The 27,678-nt window shown below is 32.6% G+C and overlaps 1 protein-coding gene across 1 annotated transcript; it reads left to right on the top strand.

The window, feature by feature from the left end:
- Positions 1-71: 71 nt before the first annotated feature.
- LOC124362334 lies at positions 72-27,409 on the top strand. The gene is made up of 8 exons (XM_046816755.1): positions 72-222; positions 8,398-8,524; positions 8,670-8,813; positions 15,284-15,417; positions 18,551-18,763; positions 20,743-21,212; positions 22,580-23,010; positions 26,929-27,409. The coding sequence occupies exons 1-8, from the start codon at positions 166-168 to the stop codon at positions 26,952-26,954; spliced, it is 1,602 nt and encodes a 533-aa protein (XP_046672711.1). The 5' UTR covers positions 72-165; the 3' UTR covers positions 26,955-27,409.
- The last annotated feature ends 269 nt before the right edge of the window (positions 27,410-27,678 follow it).

Genomic DNA, 27,678 nt, shown 5'->3' with positions numbered 1-27,678 from the left:
TGGCAGAGTTTGCAGGAGATAGTAGCTGTTTATTGTTACTGAGTGACGACATGAAGCCCTGATAACCCCAGATATAGAGCAAGCCTTGATATGATAACACACCTGTATTTCGATTGAATTTTATCAGCTGCATAGTGGTGAGGTCTAGTGTGATGTGAATCCATTATGGTGCCTAAGGAGTTTCGGAAGTCATTGTGTATCGCAGCAGGCTGGATCACCCTGGTAAGTGTTGCAAATCTTTACAAGCACTGGAAAGTCTCTTTCTACAGTAATCTTGTTTGAAGGGTGATATACACAAAAAGCAGATAAGTACATCTATTTACCACTGTGCAATTTCTTTATTTCTCACAATTACATGATCATTATTAGTAGATTTTTCTTAAGTTTACAGTGTTTTCTAAGGTCCTCACTGATACAAAATTTTAGCAACAAATTTGACACTTGATGCTGAAGTCTAAAACTTTTATAAAGCGATTCAGAATTTGTGAAATTTTGAAGAATTCCATGAACACACATTTTTAACCTGTTTTTTTAACTTATTATATAACTCTTGTAACAGCAAAGATTATGGCAACAAACAGTTACTAAGAAACTAAGTCATAATATGTTGATTATAGAGTAATTTATGGGTTAAGCAAGTCATTAAACTATGTGTATATAGAATTATAAACTCAATTTGAAAAAAAACCATGGAGAGCACAAAGTTTAAGAGTTTCAAGGGTATAAGAGTCATAACTCTCTAACTGCAACCAACCAAAAAAAAGCTGTGGTTCTCTAACCGAGAGGTCATACGAGTAGATTCTCAACCTGGGGAGATAATAAAAAATTTTCAAAGGATTCGGACTGTTTTTCTTAGTATGTTTTTAAATTATGAATGAAAATATCACTGGCATAGCAAGAATTCCCTAAAAATTATAGTTATCCCTTTATTAACCAAAAATGTTCTACATGTTTTAATTGATAAACACACAGACATAAATTAACTTTATATGGCTGTAATAAGTAAGAAACAGCTGGCCATTAAATTACTTTATAACTCTATAACTAATGTTAAGAAAATTAAGGATTTAGAATGCACACTTTACAATCATTATATAAATTAATACCTGCCTTAAAACAAAAACAACAGGCACTGCAATGTAGTATGCACTCAAATACAACTGCACTCAATATGGCACTGCTATATATGACAAATGGGTATACAAAATAAAACAGGAACTAATAAATTTGCTTTAAGCGCAGAATATAAGATCACAGCTTCAAGCAAGACTTAAAAGAACTAATATTGGGTTGAAGGATCATATTAAAAAAAGTAAGGTTAGTTTATTCCTAGAATAATAGGACTGAACTAATTCAATAAGCTATATATATATATATATATATATATATATATATATATATATATATATATATATATATACCTTTATCATATGACTCATTCAGTATCAATAAAGGGACATATAAATTAGAATTCATTATAATTTTTTGAATCTGTTGTTATGGTAACTTTCTTACTCATAGCATAAAAATATGATATATTTCTAAATCCCTTTAGTAACAAATGTTGAATGAATTCTTAATGAAATTTGAAGTTTCAAGATGGGAACAGCACTTTATCCCATTCTGCTAGAAGAGATTTTAACTTCAATCACTATTCTAAAGGACAGAAAGGTTCCATACATCAAATTTAGACTGAGATATCAATGACAATTGATTAGAATATTTGAGGTACCATTGTTACTTTACATCTCTTCTGAGACGACAAAAAATTACTGTACAAAATCAGTTTGATTAAATGTGTAAAATATATTTGGCTAATATATTAATATCAAAATGAGAGTGATGTTTATACAAATAAATGTAATTATTATTATAGTTTTATACTTCTACACCTGATAAAAAATACAAGTATTAATATTTTAAAAGAAGATTGTAACTCAATAAATCAGGCTATAAGACAAGGATAGAATAAAACCCTTATCATAGTATCTTTAAGCAGTTGATGTTTTAAACCAAGTTTGTACTTGTACCATTCGAAATCATCAATAAAAATAGTAGTTTTATTTTATTTTAGATGCATTTTGAACAAATTAAACTTTTTAATATGTACATAATATACATCTTTAATATTTACATTACTTATATAATATACTTTTACCTATATTATTCTCACTTGGGTACTTACATAACACAAAGTGGGTGTGAAAGCACTTATATAATGTTCTGTTGAAATTATTAATCTTACACCATTAAAAAAAGTCCAAGTCTGAATTTATTTGTGAGACAAATATGTTTAACTTCAAAAACAGTAAATATACAAAATGACTCAAATAAATCAATAATATTTATTCCAACATATAAAATATTTTGTGTGTATTAAATGTTCTAAGTTTTAGTAGCATATTTTTACACCTTGTTTATAGCTACTTTGTGTAGTAGGTGAGACTGAATTTACTATTTTATTGATTTTTCAACTCGCAATATTATTCAAAATATTGTCCACTAGGACAATACTTTTTTTCTCTCAGATTTTAATAAAACTGAGTTCTATTCTGAGGTGAAGAAAGATAAAAGTGAATTACCTGAGCTATCAGATAAGAGCACATACTGTAGTTGGTTTTACTCAGCTGAGAGCCATAAACTACAAGTCCCTTCCTAACTCTTTCTTCACAGTGTCAACCAGCAATGGTGTCACCTAGTTCAAGGATTCATACTCATAATATAGCATTCATGAGTATGTAGTAAACCTGATCTTTGATTTGTAAAATGATAAAAGGATTAACTGTATTTTTCTGTCATGAAAAGTTTAGATTTTAAGACATCATGAGTAAATACAATGTTTGATCAATTTTTTATCATTGAAGCATAACAGGCCAGGTGTTTTGTATTCCTCCTCTAAGCTGTTAAGAAGAGTGTGTGAGTGATAATCAGCTAATGCTTTAATCATAGTCATCTTTATTCACATATTCATTGAGAACATAGATTAATCACATTAACCTACATGTTTTTTTCTAGTCATGAGGTAATTCAATGTTGAAAATGTGTCATGTCCATTCAATTAATTTAAAGTGTCAAAGTTAAACATTCATAGTAGCTATGTACAAACTCCATACTATAGTACGTTAGTAACCACTGGCAGATGGTGTTCCTCAATTGCTGGTGGGAGCAAGGAGCTTTGATTTTATCAGGAAGGATGTCCTAGATGGACCATTGCTTCTAGGTATCAAACAAGGTAACTCAAACAAGGATTCCTTCCCTTTAGGAGGCTATTTGATATGATTCAAGTAATCAATTTATAATTAATTGATAATTGAATATTGATGTTATAAGTATTTGGCACCAATGTATGATAGCTATTTCTGAAATCTAGTTAGATGGTAAATAGGAAGAGCATAGTTGTTGGTGCTCCTTGTTGGATAGTTTGGATTTCTACTCCTCTTTCCTCTTGTCAGATTTTGCTTGTTTTCAAAACTATATCCAGGATGAAAATTCCAATAACAGTTAGGATATTGAGATGATTAAATGAGTCCCTGAGAGAATCCAATGGGCCTAGGTCAGAGAGAATGCAAAATGTCTTTTTATGGAGTATTAAGACTCTATGGAGATTTCCTTTAGAGGAGCCTCCCCAAGCATTGAGACCATATCAGATGGGTTTCAAACAAAGTATGGTAGGCTATTTTAGCTGTGTTGAGACCTGCTTAGCCTTCTCAAGATACACACACACACACACACCACACACACACACACACACACACACACACACACACACACACACACACACCACACACACACACACATACAGCTACATGTTCTTACTGTTGTTCAGCTGTTGTTCTTATTAATGTATATTATAGAGTTGCTGATAAAAGAAAAGATTCTATTGACAATTTTATTGCTAAGTTGCATAATGTGGTGAATTATATAATTATAACATATTCCAATTGCAATATTGTGATTGCGGGGGACTATAATATTAATATTTTACAGCCTCATAGCTATGATACTCAAGAATTCTTTAGCTTATGTTTAGTTATGTGTGGTATGAGACACACCATAACTGAAGTTACTAGACCATCCGTTTCAGTAGATAGACTTGGTCACTTTAATGTAGACTCATGCATTGACAATTTTTTAACAAATGTCCACTCTGATCACTGTTCGGCTAGTGTCATACCGACTCTGTCCACTTCAGATCATGATACAATCACTTTGAAATTAGCCGTTGATCAGGTAGAGTTTTATCAAGCGAGGAAAGAACCAAAAACTGTATTTTGTAGGCAAATATCAGATCTTGGTTTAACAAATTTTATCTTCTTGCTGAGCACAGTAAGTTGGCTGTTCATGTACTCTTGTACAGAACCTGCTGATTTGGCATACTGTTTCTTTTCTGATGTTTAAATGTAGTAAACGCATCATACCCCTTACAACTAAGAAAATAGTAAAGTTTAAAAAACATTCCAATGCAAAAAATGGTATACAGAAGAACTTCATAAATTGAAAGAAGCCTGTCTTGACTATTATTATGCTACCAAAGACTCACAGTGTATTAATGTTAAAACTGTTTATAATGATCTCAAACTTAGGTATAAACAAAAGTTACAGGCTACAGAAACGTGCTTACTACTCAAATCTCATAGAAAGCTCATCAAATAAATCAAAAACAACTTGGTCTCTTGTGAAGGACTTGGACTCACATTAGTACTAAAGCCAGATTTACTCTTAGTGATCCTGGCCTAACATCTGAAGGTTTTAACAACTTTTTTGTCGACAGTGTGAATGACGTCATCAATGATATACCATAAAACAGAAAATGTTTTTTCGTCCTTTCTCAGTACCAATATACCAAGCCATTTCAGCTTTACTCAAGTGACAGTGGAAGACGTATATGGTGTACAATAATACTGTAAGTCTTAAAAATAGTAGTTCTCTGGATGTATATGGACTGAACTCTCTGATCATCAAACAGGCTGCCTACTACATTTTCTAACCATTGACTTGTCTCTTTAATAGGTGCATTGAAGTGGGTACATTTCCCGACTGTTTAAAATTCTCTAAGGTTGTGCCTGTACATAAAAAAGGCAGCAAGTTTTAGGCCTATTAAGCATAAGGGAAGTGTAGACGATATCCCTCTGATTTATTGTTTCAAGAAACAGGAATTCTGCCAATTAAAAAAATTTTTATCAAAGTCTTATTTATTCATATTTACAAACATTTCGGCTCAATTTTTTTCTACAATCCCACATTTTTATGACACAAGATATGCAAATATAGTCGGAATTAACACTATTCACCAACACAAATCATTTGCGACAACAATCAGTTTTTATCTAGCACCGAAATTATTCTAATAGTTTTAGAAATTTCAAGCTGTTCGACTCTCCCTCTCTTGAGGTTTTTAAGAAACATGTCAAGGAGTTTTTGATTCTCATAAGCAGTGAGAGGGCCCAGTTACTTATCTCTGTTGACTACAGACGGACCTAGACTGTCTGACAACTGACTGACGGTACTGTCCCCTCTCCTCTCCTCTTCAAACTATAGATAATAAAATCCATTCACTTAAGTAATTAGCCTATTTTTTTGTAATTTTTGTTCACTCAATATTTTTATTTGTTTTTGTATAATTTCTCCACTATATTGCTGATCATCGGAATTCAAGGTCATATCCGTCGTTTATTCTGCTTTAGATGTCTTCTTTCAATTATCAAATTTTATAAAATTAATCTACATTCTGCTCGAGATAAAATTCGAATCGTAACAATTTCAACTCGAGTCTACGCATAGGCCATTAAGGCTCATGTAGGCTCTTTTCCCATTATTTGAATTTATACTGAAATTATGTAGCAAATTTAATGCTGTTTTTACTAGATATGCGTGTATGGATGTGGATATATATGTATATGTATGTGTATATACATGTATATGTATATATGTGTATATTTCATCTCTTTATTCATTATATTGATTTATTTATGTAACATAAGTCTTTTTTATATTATTTAACGGTAATTATTTAATTTTAGTTTTTGAATTGTATTACTAGAATACTTTTGTATGTTTTATATGAATTAGATAATATACAAATGCTACATTTGTTATCATTTCAATGTAAAGATTTATATTGTATTTCATTTCTTTTTGTGTGTGGGAATAAACGTGATTTGATTTTAAAAAAAAATATATATATATATATATATATACACATCCTAACATACTTCTAGAAGTGCTGGAAACACAAAATTTGGCACAAATGTAGTTCTTACCTTGAAACCCCCAGGAAAAGTTTGAATTTGGAAATGTTTACTTTTCAACCCCTCCAAAAAAATTAAAAACTGTGAAATATTTTGCTTTCAAACCATTTAGTAACAAAACCACTGGTCGCAGCTCATCAAATTCTATAGGAGTTTTAGAAAATTGTCTGATCTACAAAATAGGCATATTAATTTTTTCCAAATTCCAAATCTTTACCGGTTCATCCGAAAAACACTCTCAAAATCGAACATTTGATCAAACATCGGAAATTTTTACGTGTAGACTTTTATTTAAGGCCCTGTAGCGTCTAAACCTTCAGTCCTAATTCGGATCTGACGAAAAACACCAGTGTGGAGTGATGTGATCTACAATAAGTTCATGTGACTCTCACTCCGTTAAGCCACAAAACACGTTTAAAAGTTTTGTAATGTTTGATTCTGGACTTGAATACAACCGAACCGTTTATCGCAGCTGAAATCAAAACTGTTTTAAATTTAAAATGATGTGTTCTACATAATAGATCCAGTGACGTTTTGCTCTATCTCCATCGGTTTAGTGGCTTTTTGTCGTATATCCTTCCGTAAGCCCAAAATAGCTCTCAATGGCAAAATCTTTTTTCCGAATTGGCAATTTTAGGAGTTTTAAGTTTGTATGTGACTACATTTATACAATTCGATCCGGTTACTGATTGAGCATGTATTACTAAGTAAACGAATGACTTGTATACGTTTTGCTAAGATATAACCCATCAGAGAGATATACTTCCCTCAGAAAAGAACCACATATTCTTTTAACCCCTCGATAACATTAACGATTCTTCCCGGGAGTTTCCTGACTTAACTAGATAATCTCCTGTGTAAATTAAATCCTCTGATCAACTTATTCTGCTGACAATGATTATTGTCTATTAAACTTAACTCTTTGATGAAACAAAGTCTGGTCTTCTTATTTTTATAATTACCTCAACTCCTGAATGATATAAGCCTCCGTTCTTTAACCCCCAGTAAACTTACCCTCCCTGAGAATACTTTCTGGGTGACATAAAAACAACCTGATCAATTTCTTCGGTTGACAAAGAGTACCGTCTCTGGTTGACTATTCTTCAGGTAACCAAATCACATTCATCTTTAAAATCCCTGTTAGTTTTACTTAGATTATACTAAGTCAAGGCCGCTTCCTGGTATACTAGAAACTTGAATTTTTGCACAATTCTATATTAGTCCATATAATTACTACAAAACTCCTGAAAGCCAGCAATGTCTTCATTTAAATTACTCTAAAAAATTCACAATGGATGACCAGTACAGTATTTTCTCCCAAGTTCTGTACCGACTAAACCAGAGGTCTTAGCCCAAATTTGAGACATAAATGTTTAAGACTTTTAAATTTCCTATAAAAAGTTCCAGTCACTTTTTGTTGTATCTCTAAGAGTAAACCCACAAAACGCCTTCAAATTCAATACTTAAATCCGGAAAATTAAACAAACTACGGTCTAGTTTTAACTTCCTGGCAAACCTATTCTCGGACTTAACTTATCACCGAATTCTTCTTGTCCCTGAATTTTGCTAACAGATCACTTAAGGACCTTGGGACATAGCCTAAACACCAAAAGTAGCAAATTCTACATTTAAATTTATCTAAAAAAATCAGAAGAGCTGAACAGTGCAGTCTTTTATCCCAAGCTCTGTACCGAGAAACCCAAAGGTCCTAGCTCAAATCCAATAGCACAATTAATTAAATTTTCTACAAAAAATGTGTAGTTACTTGTTATTGAAACTCCAACGGTTATGCCACAAAATGACGTCTTGAGTCTTGAGTTAAATCCAAACAATAAAAAAACTGCAGTCTACTTTTAACTCTCTGGCAAAAATAGTCTTCACGCTTAACCTGTAACTTTATTTACCTCAGAATTTGGAAACACCCGTCTCTGGGGCCTGGGCCTGGGCCAACAAGCCGGAGATGAATATTCTCATGTAAGATTGTAATCTTCTTATTATTCTTATGGAATCTGCACAGCACTTCATTAGCTTCTTTTATGACCTTGATGGTCAGAATGTATTTGTAGGTCTCCAACTTTATATATGGAAGAACGAAACAGCAACTACCTGAAAATTGCACGTGTATTATTTATTGTTTACCGTTTTTCAGGTAGAGGCATTGGTTTGGGTGGCAATAGGCATATACAGCATCGGGGAATATGGCTGCACCTGGGACTTCTTTAGTACTAATAAAGGAGCATCAACAGGGACCCTGCTCTACATTACATACTTCATGGGTAATGTTTGTTCCTGATGTGTTGTTATCCTTAAGTTTACTTTACGTACAGATCTGATATTGCTTTCTCAAATTTATGAATTATTGTTTATGACATGTGATGGTAAAGATTGAGTGCTCTAAGGACATATAACTATGACTTCCAGGGGAATGCAGGGGGGCAACAGCAGCTCTAGGTCTGGGGTTTAATATCATACCCCCCACTGAATCTGCTCGTATACTCAACATCTGGATATGGGCCTTCGCTGTCACATCTGCAGTCTGGATACCTGCCTCCATTCTACTCATTGGTAAACTTCATCTCACTATCGCCTCTTATGTTCCAATAAATATCTATTCTCTTAGGTTTTTTATCTGAGTTTATTACTCTTATCTCATTTAGTAATTGTGTTTTCAATCCTAGCTATACATTTAGGAGGCGCCTGGTTGTATCTTAAAATTATCAGGTTTGGTAATTTAAATGCCTTTTGTGGGGTTTTTTAACTAATTAAACTAAATTTTATTTTATTTGTGTGAACTAAAATATAAACACATTATTATTGAAATTAAATATCCCATTTGACTTAGTCAGAAGAAAGGTTGACTTGTTTGTGGAGCTGTTGTCTTAAAATGTTATGATGAAGATTAATTAATGGTTTTTAATGTTAATTTTTAAAGTCATTGCGACAAAAACTCATGGGTAACATACATGCTATGCAACTCTTCAAAAATGTGTAAGTTCTCCATTTTAAATCTCACAGGATATAAAATATTTATAAGTAAAGAAAATGTCTAGAGGTTTCAAATACTTTTTATTTTTGTTCTACATTCAGTTATAAGCCACGTAAAAAAATTGTTTGCAAATGTTAATCCCCACGAATATAAAACATTTTATTAAGCAATCTATATTGTGAAGTAATAAGAGAAATTTAGTACAGTAGACTCCCGTAAGTTCGGCCTCGGTTAGTTCGGCCGCCGCTTAGTCCGGCCCGGTCGGCTGAGCATGAGTCACACGCACTTGGCGCCAGCCAGAAAGCGGGCAGCACGTCCTCTACTAACAGTGCCGTTGTATTCTTTGGTTAGTTTACTGCTCTGTCAAACAGCTCATCAGTTCGTCTCGAACATTCATACTGGGTGGTGCTCGTCATTTTTACAGTAGACCTACAAAGTCAGTTATTTTCTTTTTAGTTTGCGTTTTGTACTGTTGTTTATTTACTCGTGGGTTTCTGTGATTTCTTTTGTGTATGTACAGTACTGTTGTTTTTCATAGTTTTTGTGTGTGTGCGTGTGTGTTTGAACAAAAACTGTTTTGGCATCGTGTTTTAATCTGTTTTTAAAATGAGTGAAATGCGTAAACGTAAGTACAAGTCAATGGAACAGAGACTACAAGCTCTGGAGAGATTAGACAAAGGAGAATCCGTGCAAAGTATTTGCAAGGATTTAAACGTGGGCAAAAGTACAGTCAACGACTGGCGACGCAACAGAAAAAGTATTGAAGGCTTTTGTACACAAATTGATACCGAAAAAGTTCTAGAAAAGCGTTGCAACACTAAGGAAGGCCAAACACGAATTGGTGGAAGATGCTCTATGGTTGTGGTTCGTTCAAGAACGAAGACGAGGAACGCCATTAAGTGGACCAATATTAAAAGAAAAGGCCATGATCTTACACTCAAAGCTTCAACCAGAAGAGGCGTTCGTGGCTAGTGATGGATGGCTCTCTCGTTGGAAAAAGAGACACGGCGTACATTTTATTGGAGTTTGTGGTGAGAAGTTATCAGCAAACCCCAACAGCGGCCACCGACTATTTCTGCAAGATTTTTAAAAAATTATCGATGATGAAAAACTTTTGCCCAGAGCAAATATACAACATTGACGAAAACTGGGTTAAATTTTAAACTTCTGCCTATAAAAAACATTTGCCACCCCGCAAGAAACGTCTGCTCCAGGGTTTAAAACCAGCAAAGACAGGATAACAGTCGCCTTGTGTTCAAATGCTTCGGGGACTCACAAGTTACCCCTATTTGTCATTGGCAAAGCAGGCAAAACCGAGAGCGTTTAAGAACATAAACATGGACGCTCTCCCAGTGTATTATCGGTCACAGAAATCAGCGTGGATGGACACGTACTTGTTCAGAGAATGGTTTGTATGCGAATTTGTTCCCAAAGTGAAAAAACATTTGGCAAAATCGAAACTCCCCGCCAAAGCACTTCTACTTCTTGACAACGCGCCTACTCATGATGAACATCTTCAGTGTGACGATGAAAAAAGAAATTAAACTGCTGTTCCTACCACCCAATGTAACCAGTCTTCAACAGCCGATGGACCAGGGGGTCATTGAGTGCTTCAAGAGGAAGTATCGTCGTAAGCTACTTTCGGAAGTTCTTTCCAAACTGGAGACTGATGACAGCTTAGACCTTACCAAAGTGTTGAAGTCAGTTAACATGAAGGATGTTGTGTACATGTCGGCCAAGGCATACGACGAAATACCACCATCCACGTTTGTAAAGTCTTGGAAAAAACTTTGGCCAAATATAGAAGATAGCGTAGATCAAAACAACACAACAGCAGATGAGCCAAACAACATTCTTGATGGCGAACCTGATGACAATGCAAGCTCTATTGCACGACCTTCAGCAAACTACCGAACTGTAGGTCCCATTGTTGAAGAAGATGTTTTTGGAGTGGATCAACATGGAAAAGGAGCTAGACAACGAGGTTCTGAATGATGACGAAATCGTCGAGTGTGTCATTCGCCAGGACAACGAGATGAATAACGACGCAGATGGTGCTGAGATTGAAGAGGAAGACGAAGAAAATAAAATGAGCCACGCTGAAGGAAAAGCAGCTTTGCAACTGGCAGCTACTTACATCGAACAGCAAAAAGAAGCAACTGCAGTCGATGTAATTTTTATTAAGAAGTGGCGTGATGAGTTTGCACATAAAAAATCATTAGAAACAAAAATTTAGAAAAAAGTGACAGATTATTTTAAGTGTTTAAGAAGCTAAACCACCAATGTACAGTGCAGTACTGTATTATTTTATTTTATTTCATTAGGTCTGTGGTTTTGTAAATAAAGCGTTACTTCTGTGTTGTATTCTATGTGCAAGTGTTTGATTCCTACACGCATTGATTCCCAACATATGCAGTATTACCGTGTTTTATTGGTAAGTACAAATTTAAAATTAGTTTAGTAGTTAATTCTGTGTTGGTAATGTTTGGAAAGGTTAATTTTACGGTTATTTCATAACTTTTATTGAAAAATTACCCTTGCAAACAATAAATGGGCATTTTTTAAATAGGCATCGGTTAGTTCGGCGGCCGCTTTTAAGTTCCGGCCTAGGGTCCGGTCCCGAGGTGGCCGAACTTACGGGAGTCTACTGTAAATGTTGTGGACATGGACGTATCTAGGATGACAAAGCAGTGGGGGAGGTTACCACTAGAAATTTTCCATACCTCCCAGGCAAGCTGGGGTAAGGGAGCCCCCCTCCCCCATACCTGGAATATGTCAAATGCTAATAATATTAAAAATTTTGAGTTTGACATCCGTCTGAGAGCATTATTATTATTTTATGCTCTACAAGCAGGATATAAAATAAGCGAAAACGTAACGTTTTGGAAAATGACACTGTATTAATGAGAATAACAAAGCCTCGGGAAAATGGCTATATCTTAAAAACTAAAAGACACATCCTCCACCTTTTACTTAAAATCTATACGTTCTAATATGGGCTTACATCTATATATATATATATATATATATTTATTTATTTATTTATTTATATACATATATTTTACATGATACATACCAGTATTACATGTATTTCATTTGAAATCATGGGCATGTATATATATATATATTACTTAAATAATATGTATATAACATGAATTTAAATGTTTTTTTAAATTTCAAACCGTCATCCTTAATAAAAGATATTGGGATATAAATTGACATGTATTTCGATATGTGATATATTTACTGTTTATACAACTACACAAATTTCGAGACTTGAAATTATTAATTGTGTGTCTTTTACCGCGGCTGAGCGGTTGACGTCCACTACGTGCATTGCGCATAGATGCGCCAAACGCTCGGCGATGAACAAATAAAGACATAAAATATGAACTTCAAGTTAAATCTAATTTACAAAGCACAATATTTCGTTACTTTGGTTGTGTAATTTTGGATTTTCATGCGTAAAGTTGACAGAAACGTATTATAGCGATCGGTTAGTAACTATCGTTATAATTAATGAACGTACACGAATAAAAATCGACGAAAGATAAATCTTTTGTTTTTGGCGATTTTAATGTCATCATAGTAGTAAAAACAAGGACTCTATTGCTATATTAGACATTCTTTTGGGTTACGTTTTAGACAAACTATTACAGGCATCAACCTGCATGAGATCTGACAGGGAAGATATAGACAACATTTTTGTTAATCTTTCACATAAAAAAATTTTGCTTTTTTTAGCTTTTATTTAGCAGTTTGTTAGAAGCAAATATGTTAATCCTGAAAAAACTGATCATTTTTAGTATGAAAAGTATCGAAAAACATTGCAACATGAAAATTGGAATAAAGTATTCAATAAAAGAGATGTGAAAGACAAATCATTAATTTTTTATAGCCAACGTTTCTTTATAAGAAAATTATAAATTAACAGACGCGAATTTTCAAGACGCTTATATTTTACACATCAATGGTCCACCAATTACTTAATTGTTATTATTATAAATTAAAGAAGTTTGAACTTAAAACTTATTACTAGAGTACAATTTGACCCATGCCAGGGGCTTCATTGTTGCTGTTGGCAACCTAGGAAATTTTCGCCAACTGAGTTTTATTATTATTATTCATTTATATTTTATTCCTGAAACTGATGTAAACAAATGTGTTCTAGTGTGTAAAATAAAGCATTAAAAAAGTACAAGCTTTAAGCTAGATATTATTTAAAAGACCACAATATTTCTTTGCTTTAATCATGAACTTACAGTTTTTGAAAACATTTGATTAAAATGTGTTATAAAATCAATTAAATTGGTTATTTCATACCTTCAGGTATATAAGAAATTCACCACCAAAGTGTTGAACGTTCATTATATTATTTTTTATAGTTAGATCAACTATAAAAACACATTTTGATAAACATATCATTTTGTATGTATCTTACACAATTTTGGTTGAAAGAATACTGGAGAAGTTTATAACAGTAATAGCAAGTAAAATTTAACCACTTAAGAATTGTAATATTTCTGAATAGTAAAATAAGCAATCTAGAGGTTTTGTACCTATATTTTATCTTTGTAGTATTACCAATATCTGTATTCAATTACACGACTAGCGCCAACAACAAAAAGCGATTAGAACTACGTTAAGACTATTACAAATTAGTTCAAAGAGACTGGCCTTGATTATGGATCCTTCTGAGGAAGGAAGGAAGGATCCATAATCAAGGCTACTGGTAGGCAGGCGTTTATGGGCATTGATCGCTGTCTCTCTCGCCCGAAGCGCGGGAAGTGATGTCTTTATTATGTTTGTCAACCCCCACGGGTCACAGACGGACTCCTCATCCCAAAAACTTACTAAGTATGAGTGTTGTGGTTTACTATATGTCAGCTGTTATGGTTTAAAATATCAAACAAATTAAAACAAAACTGAACGATGTTATATTGATCTACTACAAGTATACTTTTGATAGTATACTTAAATATTTGTATAGGTGGGGGGAAGGGGTACAACCCCCAACCCCCTCCCCCCTGGATATGCCTATGATTCTGTAGATATTAAATGTTTTTTATATTAAAACATTAATTAAAACAAAATGGCCAACAAACTACTTACAGGCATATTTAAGTACATCAGTAATTATACTGTACCATGCTTGGAGTCAGTTAAGAGTTTTGGTGAGTATTATTATTATATATTATTGTTATAATACTAAATACTGACATATATATTCTTTTGAAAATGTGTGTGGCAAACATTTTGAAATGTTGAATGATGTAAAAGATTAATTCTAAAATGGCTCAAGATGTATAAAACTTAATTCCATTTTTTTGATTGGTGCTTAATATATGAGCTATAATAGTAATTTTTTTTTAATTTTGGATAGACAGTACTTTTATTTCGTGTATATTGGAATATAACAAGATAATTTTTAATGTTTATAACCAACTGTTGTCTTAACAGCTTAAAGCTCCCAACAAATGTTTAATTTTTGAACTAAATTATTTTATAGCCAACTTAAACTTTTACTTAAATGTAAAAGTTCATAATATTAAAAGTTTTTAATTTACGATGCTAAAAAATTCGTCCAAGAAAATTTGTCACTTCCATCCACATATCAAATGTTGTCTAAACCGTTTCAGACTTGCTGCTATATTTTATTGCGTGCAACAACCTGTGTCACATAAGTTGATATATTGAAATTAATATATAAAACATATGAACAAAAGATTGTCTTGAGATCTTTGCGTCAATAGATATATACAAAAGTGTTCTGGAATTCCTGCCATGATTTTTACAGGCAGATGCTTATGAAATTTACTTGAAGTCTAAAAACAATGAATATGATACAGAAAACCTTGTGAATAAATCACTAATACAATCAGTTACTAATTACTAACCTAATTCACAAATTGCTTATTTATTGGATGCATGCTGCATATTTTGTGATTAACAAACTATCACAAAACAAACTATGGATACCTGTAGATTCACCAATGATGAAAAATTTCAACAATTTTGAGATTATTTTCAATATTATAACTGTTTGTAGTGGCAGCAATGGGAGAGGTGAGAGGAAAGACTGCAGCAGTTTTGTACCGACCTTGGATTACTCTTAGTGGAGCCCTTATCATCCTGGACTTGGCAGGTGGCATCTTCCACCTTGTGAACTTATTCAAGACAAGGGTAAGCTGAGCATATAGCTGAAGTGTTAAACATATTTTTCATTTTAAGTGTTGTTAGCTTATATGTTTAGAGTTTGCAATGAGTACATTAACACTTATTACTTTTTAGGTTTTCTTTAATATTAATAATATTTATTTCATTAATAAATCAGAATCAAATAGAATTAATTTGCCTAAGCAAGTAAACCATTGAATAATTAAGCCAAAATTATCTAAACAGTGAAAAGATTTGAAAACCTATTAGCTACTGTGAATATATTTTATTTGAAGGTTTTGTTTATAGGTGAAAAGGTAGAGTATTAAGTATTAACTTCACTTCATAGTTGAAGACATTTTTTTTATTTCACATTACACCAGGCTGAGTCAATGACAGATCCAGTCCTGATTTTTGAAGGGGACCACTTGAGTTTTAGTTTACCGTTATCATTACTATGACAGGTAATATTGCAGTCTCTGATGCACCAATTGGACAAGTTTGGGAGCCTTATATTTACATTCAGATTAATTCAATGAGGTATGCTACCTTAGAATAAAATATACCTACTGGTACATTGAGGAAGTTATTTTAAAAACACATGTCACTAAAATATTTTTCTAATTGGAACTATTGCAAGCCCTAAAAGGAATTAACAAAAACAAACAAGTTGAGTTTGTCTAGAAATGTAATAACAAATTGTAGACAATATTGTTCATAAAATCAATGAGCTGCACCAGCTTAGAAATAATTTGCCTAATGGTACATTGTGGAAGTTATTGCGGACTCCTGTCACTCAAATTCAACAAATTGGAAGTATTGCAAGCCCTTAGAGGAATTAACAAATAAAAATGAGTTAAGTTTTGACTAGAAACATAATGACCAAATTTATATTATAGTGTTCATAAAATCAATGAGACGCAACAGCGTAAAATGATATACTGGTTAATTATATTCACTATTATTGTATAGTGAATCCAAAAGGCAGAGCTCTGAGTAGCACACATAATATTCTCCCAAACCCAAAAAAGTGCGCATGAGCAAGTCTCGTATCAACAAGGACAAACTGACAACACAGCCTTTTTTTACCTGGAGGTGCTCAAGAGACTGAAATGCCGGATCGCACGTGTCCGGCCTGACATCAAAGATATCTTTAAGGTCCACCACGACAATGCCCCCAGTTACATGGCCTACGTCATTACTAACTACCTGACCCAGAACAAGACCCTTGTGGTGTCACAGTCTCCTTTCAGCCCTTATAGCTTTGTGTGATTTTTTTTGTTCCCGCAACTGAAGAAAGAGCTAAAGGTAAAGCACTAGGAGTCGGTGCAGAACATCCAAGGTGAAGTTCCAAGGTTCCTGTGGGGCATTCCAGTCGAGGAGTTCCAGGTTGCTTTCCAGGCATAACAGAATCATCTCTGCTGGTGTACTGATACAGGAGGAAACTATTTTGAAGATAATTAACCATTTGTACCAATCAAATGAATACAACTTTTTTTCCGGAAAATGCTCATTACTTTCATAATGTAAAGTTATTATGAATACATACCCCTGTAACTCATACTCTACAAATTGGAACTATTACAAGCTCTAGGAGGAATTAACAAAGACAATTTTATTAAAAATAAAGTTATTTGTAAACTCTGTAAAACCAAACAAGTTGAGTATTGTCTAGAAATGTAATAACAAAATGTACATAATATTCTTTATGAAATTAATAAGATATGCCAGCTTAGAATTAAATTTGCTTAGCAGTACATTGTGAAAGTTATTACGGATACGCCTGTCACTCAAACTTTACAAATTGGAACTATTGCAAACCCTAAGAGGAATAATTATTAACAAAGAGAAACGAGTTTAGTTTTGTCTTGAAATGTAATAACAAAATGTAGATAACATTCTTCATAAAATTGTATCCAGCAACGAATCTAACTTTCATACTTGCAATAATGTGGATAGCTATAGTGTTCAAAGAATAGATGAGTAAAATAGTGTAGGACTTGCCTGAGATAAATGTTTTGTGCTTTAAGCCATAACAAAATTTATAGACCTTTCTTTTATCCAAGTTAACTGTAACTGAATATTGTACCTGGACATTGTTGAATATCATCTAATTCCTTAATTATGAAGCATAACAGCATCTCAACAAGCAGCAACAATCACTCCAAAGATGAGGAGATTTTAGCCACCAAGCACATCTTTCCACACTGTCGTGCACCTATCTGGGAACAATGATCCCCAGTGACCAAACAGTCATAATGTTATTTCACAAGTACTGCACTAGAAGAGGTGGTTTAGTTTGTTCCCAGTCAACCTTTCTGCCTGCCTCGATAAGAGGATATGGGTAGGGAATTGACTTTCTAGCTATATGGCATAGCACCACAGTAAGTCACCACAGTGAAGTCGCACACAGAGTAGGCACTTTCCTATCAAGAAATGTGCCTTCTTGGACTGGAGGTGGTGGAACAATTTACTGGCCATCACAATCACCCAATTTAACCCTGGCTTTCTTTGTGTGGGGTTACTTTAAAGACAGAGTATTTGTTTCTCTAGTTCTGAAAAACTTTGACGAGCTCCAACAACAGATAAAATAAGCAGGTGTGCATCCATTCATTACGACTTACTCCATAGGATTTGGCAGAGTAATGATTACAACTGGGTATTTGTTGAGCTATAAATATAAGTGACATTGAACCTTTGTAAATAAAATTCAAAATATTCCACATTCAGTGTTTAATTAAATATTTCTGCAAGTACTTTACCTCTTTCACAACTATAGGTTACTTTTGTATAGTTAATTTAGAAACATCCTGTATATAATTATAATAATACTATTTGAGTGTAAATATGAATTCTTATACTTTTAGTACTCAACAGGTGTTTGTTGATGAGTAAAGTTAAAATTATGTTTTCTGGAACAGGAAGATGTGTTACATGAAGATAGAATATAATGTGCTTTACTAAATTTTTTTAATAAGGGATAATAGATGAAGGGAGAAAAAAATAAACAGAAATGAACAGAATACAAGCACCAGAGTACTTGTACTGATCCTGTACCTGTAAATTGTCACTTTTAGGCAAGAGTTGATACCAACACATTAAGTTATAATTAGTTTTGAATTAGAAACCTAACTTTTTTAATTGAGTCACTCTGTTCCAGACTCCAGATGACTTTGCTGAGTTTGTTGGATCCAGGAGTTGGCAGGACCTCACCAAACTGTCCAGTAGTGGAGTGACAACATGGCTGCCGTCATTGTTTGTCACTCTTCTCTTCACCAGGGTTCTCATTATCTGGCTGCTCAACATATACCTAGTCTATGGTGTCTTCAGGGCCAGCAGTGCAGTTGGCTTGTACACTACCAAATATGTAGAGGTAGGCTGAACACTGATACCTTTTAGAACACTAAGTCAAGCCTGGAAATGATTATGTTACCAAGGTACTTGGTTAATGAAATGAAATTAACGAGTGTTAATTTATTTCACAAATCACCAATTCTGAGTTCAAAGATTAACATTTATCTTAATTTCGATTTTATTACTAAAAGGGTAGAATTGTACAATGTACTATCATCAAACATTGTTCTTGTGTTACCCGAAAGGAATGCCTAATTTAATCACTAAAGATTCTTTATTATGTATATATGCAGGTAAAGCTAATATTTGAAAAGTCCATTGGTGAAATTTAATCTTTAGCTTCAACTGCCCTGATAAGTTAATATAAATATTTTGATGATCACAATCTTCTTCTGAATTTTTAAGATGTTTTATATAAATTTCCAAACTGCTCAGAACAGAAATAATTGTTATCCAAGTATAATATACAAAATAGTTGTACTGTGAAGAATACTCAAAACAGAACATTTTTTGAATTACTTTAGACCGAAATTGAAATCTGCATGTAAAAAACTTTAAAAAGTTTATTCTGAAATTATGCTCTGAGAAGACAGATCAATTACTGATTTTTAAACAATTAAATTTGTTTATTTTGCCCATATTCAATAATATTACGTTTGGTTTATGTCTTTATGTATCTACATCAAGACAAAATATGAACGATACGAGTATTCTAATTTTTTTATAGAAAGCTTATAAGAGTATAAGTCAACAGATGCTGGATTAAAATTTTACAACAGTTTGCCAAATCATATAAAACATAACACAAAGATTTAAACATTTTAAAATTATTTGAAAGATTATCCAATTGGTATTTCACTTTACTCATTTAATGATTTTTTTTTCTTTCGTATCATCAGGGTGTTTCATAAAATTTGTTTTAAAATAATTTTTTAAACTTTGACAATGTATTATAGATGTGGATAGTATTATATAAACTTGTATTGTGAATATGTACACTATACCTTTAGTTTTTATTGTAAACATTCTTTTGGTGACATTGTGTACACAATTGTGCAGAATGACAAAGTTTGTATTGATTGGTTTTTTAATTAGTACATACTTAATATGAAAAATAAAGGTTTTTTCATGAAAATTTAGCAAATAAAATATATCATTTGAAGAAGCTAGATATTAATATTAATGCACAATGCAAATGTCACCAACATTCTATTTATAGTGTTTTGGAAGCTACTCAATTATTGCACTTAATAGGGAGAATTCTTATGATTTAAAACGTGAAATTTCAATTAGTAATGTGACATTATAATTACTCATAAATATTATTGTAAATCACAACATTAGAGATAATAATAAAATGACAAGCATTTATATTAAATTTATGGAACATTTTTATCTAGTTTACGATTCTATACAATTTAAATTATATAACAAATTTATTAGTCACAAGTAAAAAATAAGTCTTTTTTCTTATTTCAGCATGCAGCGATTTTAAATTTACCAATATACTGATTTTTTTATAGTAATAAGTGATAATAAAGAATTTTATACTGCTTCACATTTTTTTACGTTTCAGCCCAGGCACTTTAGTAATTTTAAATAATAGGTAACAATAATACAAAAATGACAAAAACATGTTTATTAATAGTAGTTGTAGATTATAATTTTAAACTTAGCCTATAACTGGTTTTTTTATTTAAACTAAAATTATATTTATCAAAGACAATCCAAACCTAGATTAGAAATGTCTCACTAAGATTAGTAACTGGGGCTTGTCAAAATATTTCATTATGAGTCATGTTAGGTCTTGTCAATGGTAATACTAGGCTTGTCAATCGATCTACACTATCAACAGTTTTTCAAGTCAAACTTCTATTATTTACCTTTTAAGTGATACTAAATTTTCAACAAAGGGATTGTATATTTATATGCATTTGAATTATATACTGTTTAATTGTTTTCATAGCAATTTTTATAATAAAAATGTATATTTTTCAGTCACCCCTGACTACTACAGAGAAGAAAAAAACTTGGAAAGATAAATTTTATCAGGGACCTGATCCCGCTTTATTTGAACGGCCAACTAGAAGAAGTATGGTAACCACCAGCAGTACAGCCAACCAGCAGTCACCAGACATCAAACCAGCTGAAACTGAGCAAGTGCGACCGAGGAGCTTGGCAGAGAGTGAACCAGCCAAGAGCGAGCCAGCCAGTGCACCAACACATGACCTGACACATGACCTGAGACATGACCTTTCTCCTAACAGGTATCGAGAAGATGAGTTTGGGATTCCTATTGAAGAATTAGACTTAACAGAACCGAACGAAACTGGAAACACCCAGAAAAAAAATACATTTCCGAGATCTCCATACCCACCAACTGGACGAGTGTACGACTATACTGGGCGGCCTGTGAAGCCAGAATCTGTCCCAGACAAGTGGCAAGACAGTCCACCCCCCATGGCGAGGTAAGTGTTGTTTTTGAATGCAAGTATTATCTTTGCAGTTTTTGTGTATATGAACTGTAAACTTGGAACCATTTATTATATGAACTAAGGCAAGGCTCAGATGGGACTATATCTCTCTATATCACCAAATCATTCTGTATCTAAACACTTCCTAAAAAAATAGAGGAGTTTAGTAATATATATATATATATATATATATATATATATATATATATATATATATATATATATATATATATATATATATATATATATATACTGTATATATATATATATATAGTGTTTATATTTACGCCGTTTTAGAGATATGAATTTCTTGGAGGAAATGGAAAATTAAACAGAAAATAAATTATTTTAGGTGAATATGAACTATGTGTATAGAAATGTATTTTCTTACTTGTATGAAAGAACCATATCTTTAAATTTAGGAACATAATTTATGGACACTCCGTATAGTGGATTTATGAAAAAACTAACTTAAAACAAAATAGGATTAAATAAAATAAAGCCAAAAAATGGTCTGTCACAAGTGGGGGTTTCAATAAATATTTTTGAATGCTTTTGGGTGTGAAGTGAGTATTCTTTAGGTGTAAAAAGTACTCTTTCATCATCTTACCAGTCCTCTTCAAGTATCAAGTTCATCACTAGGACCTTTCTATCAAGATTTAAGGCACTCACAGACAGACAATATCAATATCTTAAAAATTGTTTGAGATACATCAAAACATTTTTAGGAAATGTAATACTCATTCCAAAATATTTTAAAATTCTCTCTTAAGTCCATAATTAAAGGAGTTGTGAGTTTGGCCAATTTGGCAACTGCTTTTTCTGGGAGAGTTACCAATTCCAAAATCCATGTTGTATAGTATGCATATACATAATTATGAACTTTAGAACTGTGGGTAGATTTGGACTCTGGAGGTTATCTTAGAAATTTTAGTTTTAATTTAATTATTTTATGTCAAAATTTTGTGTAGGTGCTACATCTACCTTCCATGGAGACAATTGTAATATGAGTTGAACTGATTTTGTATACAAAATCTACCTAAAACATGTACTTCCTGACATAATTACAACAATTTAATATACATAAGAATTTAATATGTTTAATTTGTCATTAGTTCTTCTTGGATTTTGTCACATTTTCACTGTAGTAACTGTTAAAATTGTATTATAATTGTTAATTAAATAAAAATATTATCTCCCAAACATTTCAAATATAGTTAAAAAGTGTATCAGAAAATGTTATTGGATTTATTGTTGGCAAAAACTATTCATGAGTTTATTGTACAGTTCAAGAGGGAAAAAATGTTTGAAATTGTTAATACATAACATTAGATTGACACCAACTGTGTTGTTTTTTGCAGCGGTGTCCAAGTACCACCGGAACTTAACAAGTTCGAACCATTCTCATATATGGCCGGTGACCAACCGCAGTTTATCAAGCGACAATTGAGTCGTAGCAGTTCACGCCCAGAAATGCCCCCACTTATACCTCGGCCTGATTACACAATAGTAGACAGGCGTCCTGCCTCTCTGGAGTATATCCCAAACCGGTTCAAGGTGCCATCACCCAAGCGTCCACTTCCATCTCAGAGTTCGTTTAACTTCGAGGGAGGCCAGCGTTCTCCAACTACACCCAAAATGGCTCCTGTCCCGCCCAGGAAACCGATGGTGTATCCGAGGTCATCTAAGCCACCCATATCTGAGAACCCTACACAGGCAAGATACCTCCCCCAGCAGGCTGTACCCAGTCAACAGCAAGCCTACTTCACAAGACAAACTTCTCAAGGGAACAGTAAGTGTCTTGGAAATGTATTCAATTATCGTATAATCCTAGACGAGATGTTTTTTATTATTTTGTTTTGATCAATTTCATTTATCAGACAATATCCAGTGTCTGATTGGGTTATATATAATATACCATTAAAAAGTCGTACAATTAAAATTGACTATTGCAATACAATGTCAATACAGTAAATAATATATTCTATTGTATTACAACAAAATCCCATTTGATATGATTATGAAAATTTAAATTACAACTAGGCCTACACCTCCCCCTCCCCTTTGAACTTCAGCCCCAGATTTTGAATGGTAGGTGTTATTAAATATTTAGTTGAAAAAAATATTATTTATCCAAGCAAAGTTTTAACTTATTCCACACAACCCAAGAAATGTTTATTCAACAAATATATGAAATATGGGCATAATTTTAATACGCTGCAAATAATCAATATTTGGAAATGAACAAAAAAATATTACAGTACTCTATTGTTTTCTATATTTTAAACTTTGTGAGACAGAGGTATTGTACAGAGTAAAAATATCAGCATTAACTTCCATGTGTAATTAGAATATTATACAGGGTGTCCAGCAAACTATTGGAACAAACTTTGCCACATTGTTCAGCAGGCCAAAACTAACAATAATGCAATATAACAGGTAACCCTATTTCACTTCATTTAGCGTTTGTCTGTCTGTATGTGTTTTTTGGGAAAAAAAATTACTACTCAAAAAACCACTTAAGATACAGAATTCAAACATAACAGTTATGTTAACCTAGTGTTGGTCCTTTTCAGTGAAAAAATAAAACAAATATCTCATTGCATTTCAAAAATGGCGGCCGTTCAAAATTTTCAAATTGTATTAGCTTTGAAACGGCTACTTTGACAACAAATTCACCACGATAACTTTTTTTAGCATCTTTTTATTACCAATTCAACAATTTTTGTTTCGAAAAGATTGAATAACAAATAACTGAGTTACAGCACCAAACGTAAAAAACAGGTTAAATCCATGCATTGCAAGTACATACAACAATGTAGTGGATTTTTACGAATAACTTGTTTAAGGTTCTTTATTTAAATACTGAACAATTATTATAACCTAAAAAATATTACTATCATTTTTGTTCCATTTACAGTAATCAATGTGCTACACACACACACAAATAAAAAAGAAAACAAACTATTCACAATGCTCTTAAAAAAACAATAGCATAATATTACATGAAAACAGCTGACCAACAATCAGCAACCAAATCAGGTGTTTTAAATGAAGAAAAACTAATAAACAAACTAATCAAGACATTGTTGAGCAAGTCTATGTTTTTGAACGTGATTGTCACTGTTTGAATGTTCTGTTCTTCTTTGTAATTCCTGTTAGTTTTTCCAGTTAATTTAAAATTTCTTTTATTTAAAAGTTTATTCGTAAAAATCCACTACATTGTTGTATGTACTTGCAATGCATGGATTTAACCTGTTTTTTACGTTTGGTGCTGTAACTCAGTTATTTGTTATTCAATCTTTTTGAAACAAAAATTGTTTAAATTGGTAATAAAATACGCTAAAAAAAGTTATCCTGGTGAATTTTGTTGTCAAAGTAGCCGTTTCAAAGCTAATACAATTTGAAAACTTTGAACGGCCGCCATTTTTGAAATGCAATGAGATATTTGTTTTATTTTTTTCACTGAAAAGGACCAACACTAGGTTAACATAACTGTTAAGGTGATAAGCCTACCTTGACCTCTTCACTGACCTTGACAAACAGTCCACTAATCCGTTTATCTTACAGTTAATCACATCCTACGCGGCGGTTGGCGCGCCTTTGTCTGTTGGTTGGGCCTTCGCGGGTGGCTATTGTTGGGCCCGGCGGTGGCTGCTGGACGGTTTGCCCAAATCACAGACCGCTGGTGTTGATGAACAGCGGTCGTCGTTGGGCCGGGGCGGTGGTCGCTGGCGGTGGCCCGGTTCGCGGATGTGGTGCGTCGGTCGTACTGGAACGCGTTTCTCGTCGGGCTGGCTCTCTCGTTAGAGCAGAATTATGTCCATAACCACAACATGCATTTTTTTTGTTTATTTTATATTACAGACTTTCCTTTTTTTTCATTTATTAAACTTTGGATTCCTCTCACCCAATTATTACCAATGATAATACTCCATACTCGTCATAATGTACCAGACCAAAAAATGTCCATTTTAATCTGAACCTCCTTAATATTGTATATTATATTATGTTTACATTAACGGCTCGCACCCACGCACAGGCTTCAGCCTATGTGGGTGGTCAATTTCCTTGAATGTGTTTGTAAAGTTTTATTTTGTAAATTTTTTGGAAATAAATCTTTTGAAATTGAAATTGAATTGAATTGAAGTTTGAATTCTGTATCTTAAGTGGTTTTTTGAGTAGTAATTTTTTCCCCAAAAAACACATACAGACAGACAGACGCTAAACGAAGCGAAAATAGGGCACCTGTTATATTGCATTATTTGTTAGTTTTGGCCTGCTGAACAATGTGGCAAAGTTTGTTCGAATGGTTGCTGGACACCCTGTATAATAATCAAAATTATCTTTATATATCAATGTTACTAATTGAACACAATTTTAGAGTACGGTATTTTGTTTTAAAGATATTAAATAACTTTTATTTCAAATGTATCAATCTTATACATTATGGCCAGGGTTTAAGTTTTAGGTGTAACCAACAAAGCGTTAATATTTGTAAATTATAGTACACTATGGTAAACATTGGTAAATTATAGAAATAATGTACATTATGTTTTGACCACAGTTTATACAAGGTAGGAGTAGCCACTCCACATGTCTCCTAACAGGTTTCACTGAGGTTGCTTGCAAAAATTTAAATCGATAGTTCATTTCATTCTTGATGGACAAATATATATTTTTAAACATACAGACAATCACACAGAAAATAAATTTTTGCATCCCCAGCAGACAAAAGAGAAATTGTGTCAGATAACTGAGTGACAGGCTTCAATGACACTCAACCAAATTATATGGTTAGACATGCACCGCCATAGAACTCATTCTTCTCTATGTCGAAATAAATTTTCATACAAAATTAAAGTTTAGAGATGTAATCTATCTTAAGATATCTTATCACATGATACATTTTACATTGGGTTCATTAAATTATATTTTAAAGTAGTATTCAAATAATAAAGTTTCTGTGATATTAGAATGTTACTGCAACCCAAGAGTGTGCTGAGATCAAATCTCTTCATCATTTTATAACATTGACTTTCCATTCTATTTTATTTTCATTTACCTCTATGAATAAAATTGTCTCCTGTTTGAAACCTCATTTGGTTATACTCAGTTTGTTTACATATTTATTTATTCTGATATTTCCTCTTTGCCATCATAATTACCTATAAGAATAAAGTAAAAGTATCCGCTAACCTTAGCCAAATTTCAAAGAGATGCACCATCATCGAACTCAGTGTTGCTCATATAAAAAATGAAGCTACAAACTTTCCAGTACATATAGGTCAGTTCGTTTTTAAGATATCGTGTGGACAAATAGACAGACAGAAATTAATTTTTTTCAGCCTTTCAAGTGATAAGACTTCACTAATGTTCCGCCAATAAAATAAAAATATATATTTGATTTGACTGTTCAGTTAGATTTTTATATCAAAATGCAGGTTATTATGGTTGTGGTGTCTTGTGCCTATTCTGACAAGCTTTCTAATAAGTGTTACATTTTTAAGACAACACATGTGATGAAAAGTAAGGGAATATTATTATTTAATTGTAACCTATAAGTTAGTTTTGTTATATCAAGAAATTTAACGAACACCAAACTTTTAATTCTGTTATATACATTCTTTTTATAATTTGCATAGTTTAAAATTTTAAGGAGAACCAGTTTGCTGAATTGTTTTTTAACATTGCTTGTTTTATTTTACAGATTACAACATCAACAAACTGTACTAAAAACTGAATCAATTCCGACCATCTCACCGTTCTGCTAACAACGATTAATCTATTTTAAAATTAAGGAATTATTTTAAAAGCTTGGATAGTAATTACTGTACAGTTAAAAATTGACACATTTTGATTTAAATTATATTATAAATCAAAATTGCGGATTCAAAAATATTTTGTTATTAGAAAAATTATATAGTGTCATTATATTGGAAACATTATTCTTATATTATTGTCTTTATTTTAAAATACGAGTTTTTAATTGTTACATTATGTCAAACACAATGTGTTTGTTCGTAATTAAATACCAAGGAGCAAGATAACTTGATTTAGGCAATATTTCTATAATGTATAGCACAATAAAACTTCAAGTACAATAATTGCAGCATAAGTTTTGTTACAACATAGAATGATATTCATTGTTGTTTTTGTCTCAATAAAGATTTTTATTTTTTCGTTTATTACTATAATCTATTTCTTTTTTAACAATTCGACATTCCTGTTATATCACAAATATGTTACCTAGATTTGCTGATTAGAACCCACCAATTATAGTTGAATTGATTACAAAAATAGGACTGGCGCTCGGCACAGGAGGGGGGGAGCGGCGTTGCCAAGTTGACGTCGCTTGGTGTTACAGGGTACAGCAGATCTGCTAGGCCACGCGCGTTTCCACTGACCGTTTATTGAGTCTTCAATTGATTATATTATTATTCTATCAATTTATTCATTA

The sequence above is a fragment of the Homalodisca vitripennis genome, chromosome 1, assembly GCF_021130785.1.
Source record: "Homalodisca vitripennis isolate AUS2020 chromosome 1, UT_GWSS_2.1, whole genome shotgun sequence".
NCBI classification, from domain to species: Eukaryota; Metazoa; Arthropoda; class Insecta; order Hemiptera; family Cicadellidae; genus Homalodisca; species Homalodisca vitripennis.
The sequence above is the reverse complement of the archived record's forward strand: the minus strand, read 5'-3'. Positions and strand labels throughout refer to the sequence as shown.

What these genes read in the sequence shown, in the direction of transcription:
- LOC124362334 (XM_046816755.1), top strand. Translation starts at nt 166, where the DNA reads ATGGTGCCTAAGGAGTTTCGGAAGTCATTGTGTATCGCAGCAGGCTGG. An exon ending in CAGCAGGCTGGATCACCCTG is followed by an intron (nt 223 to 8,397) that starts GTAAGTGTTGCA and finishes ACCGTTTTTCAG; the next exon opens with GTAGAGGCATTGGTTTGGGT. An exon ending in TGCCTCCATTCTACTCATTG is followed by an intron (nt 8,814 to 15,283) that starts GTAAACTTCATC and finishes AACTGTTTGTAG; the next exon opens with TGGCAGCAATGGGAGAGGTG.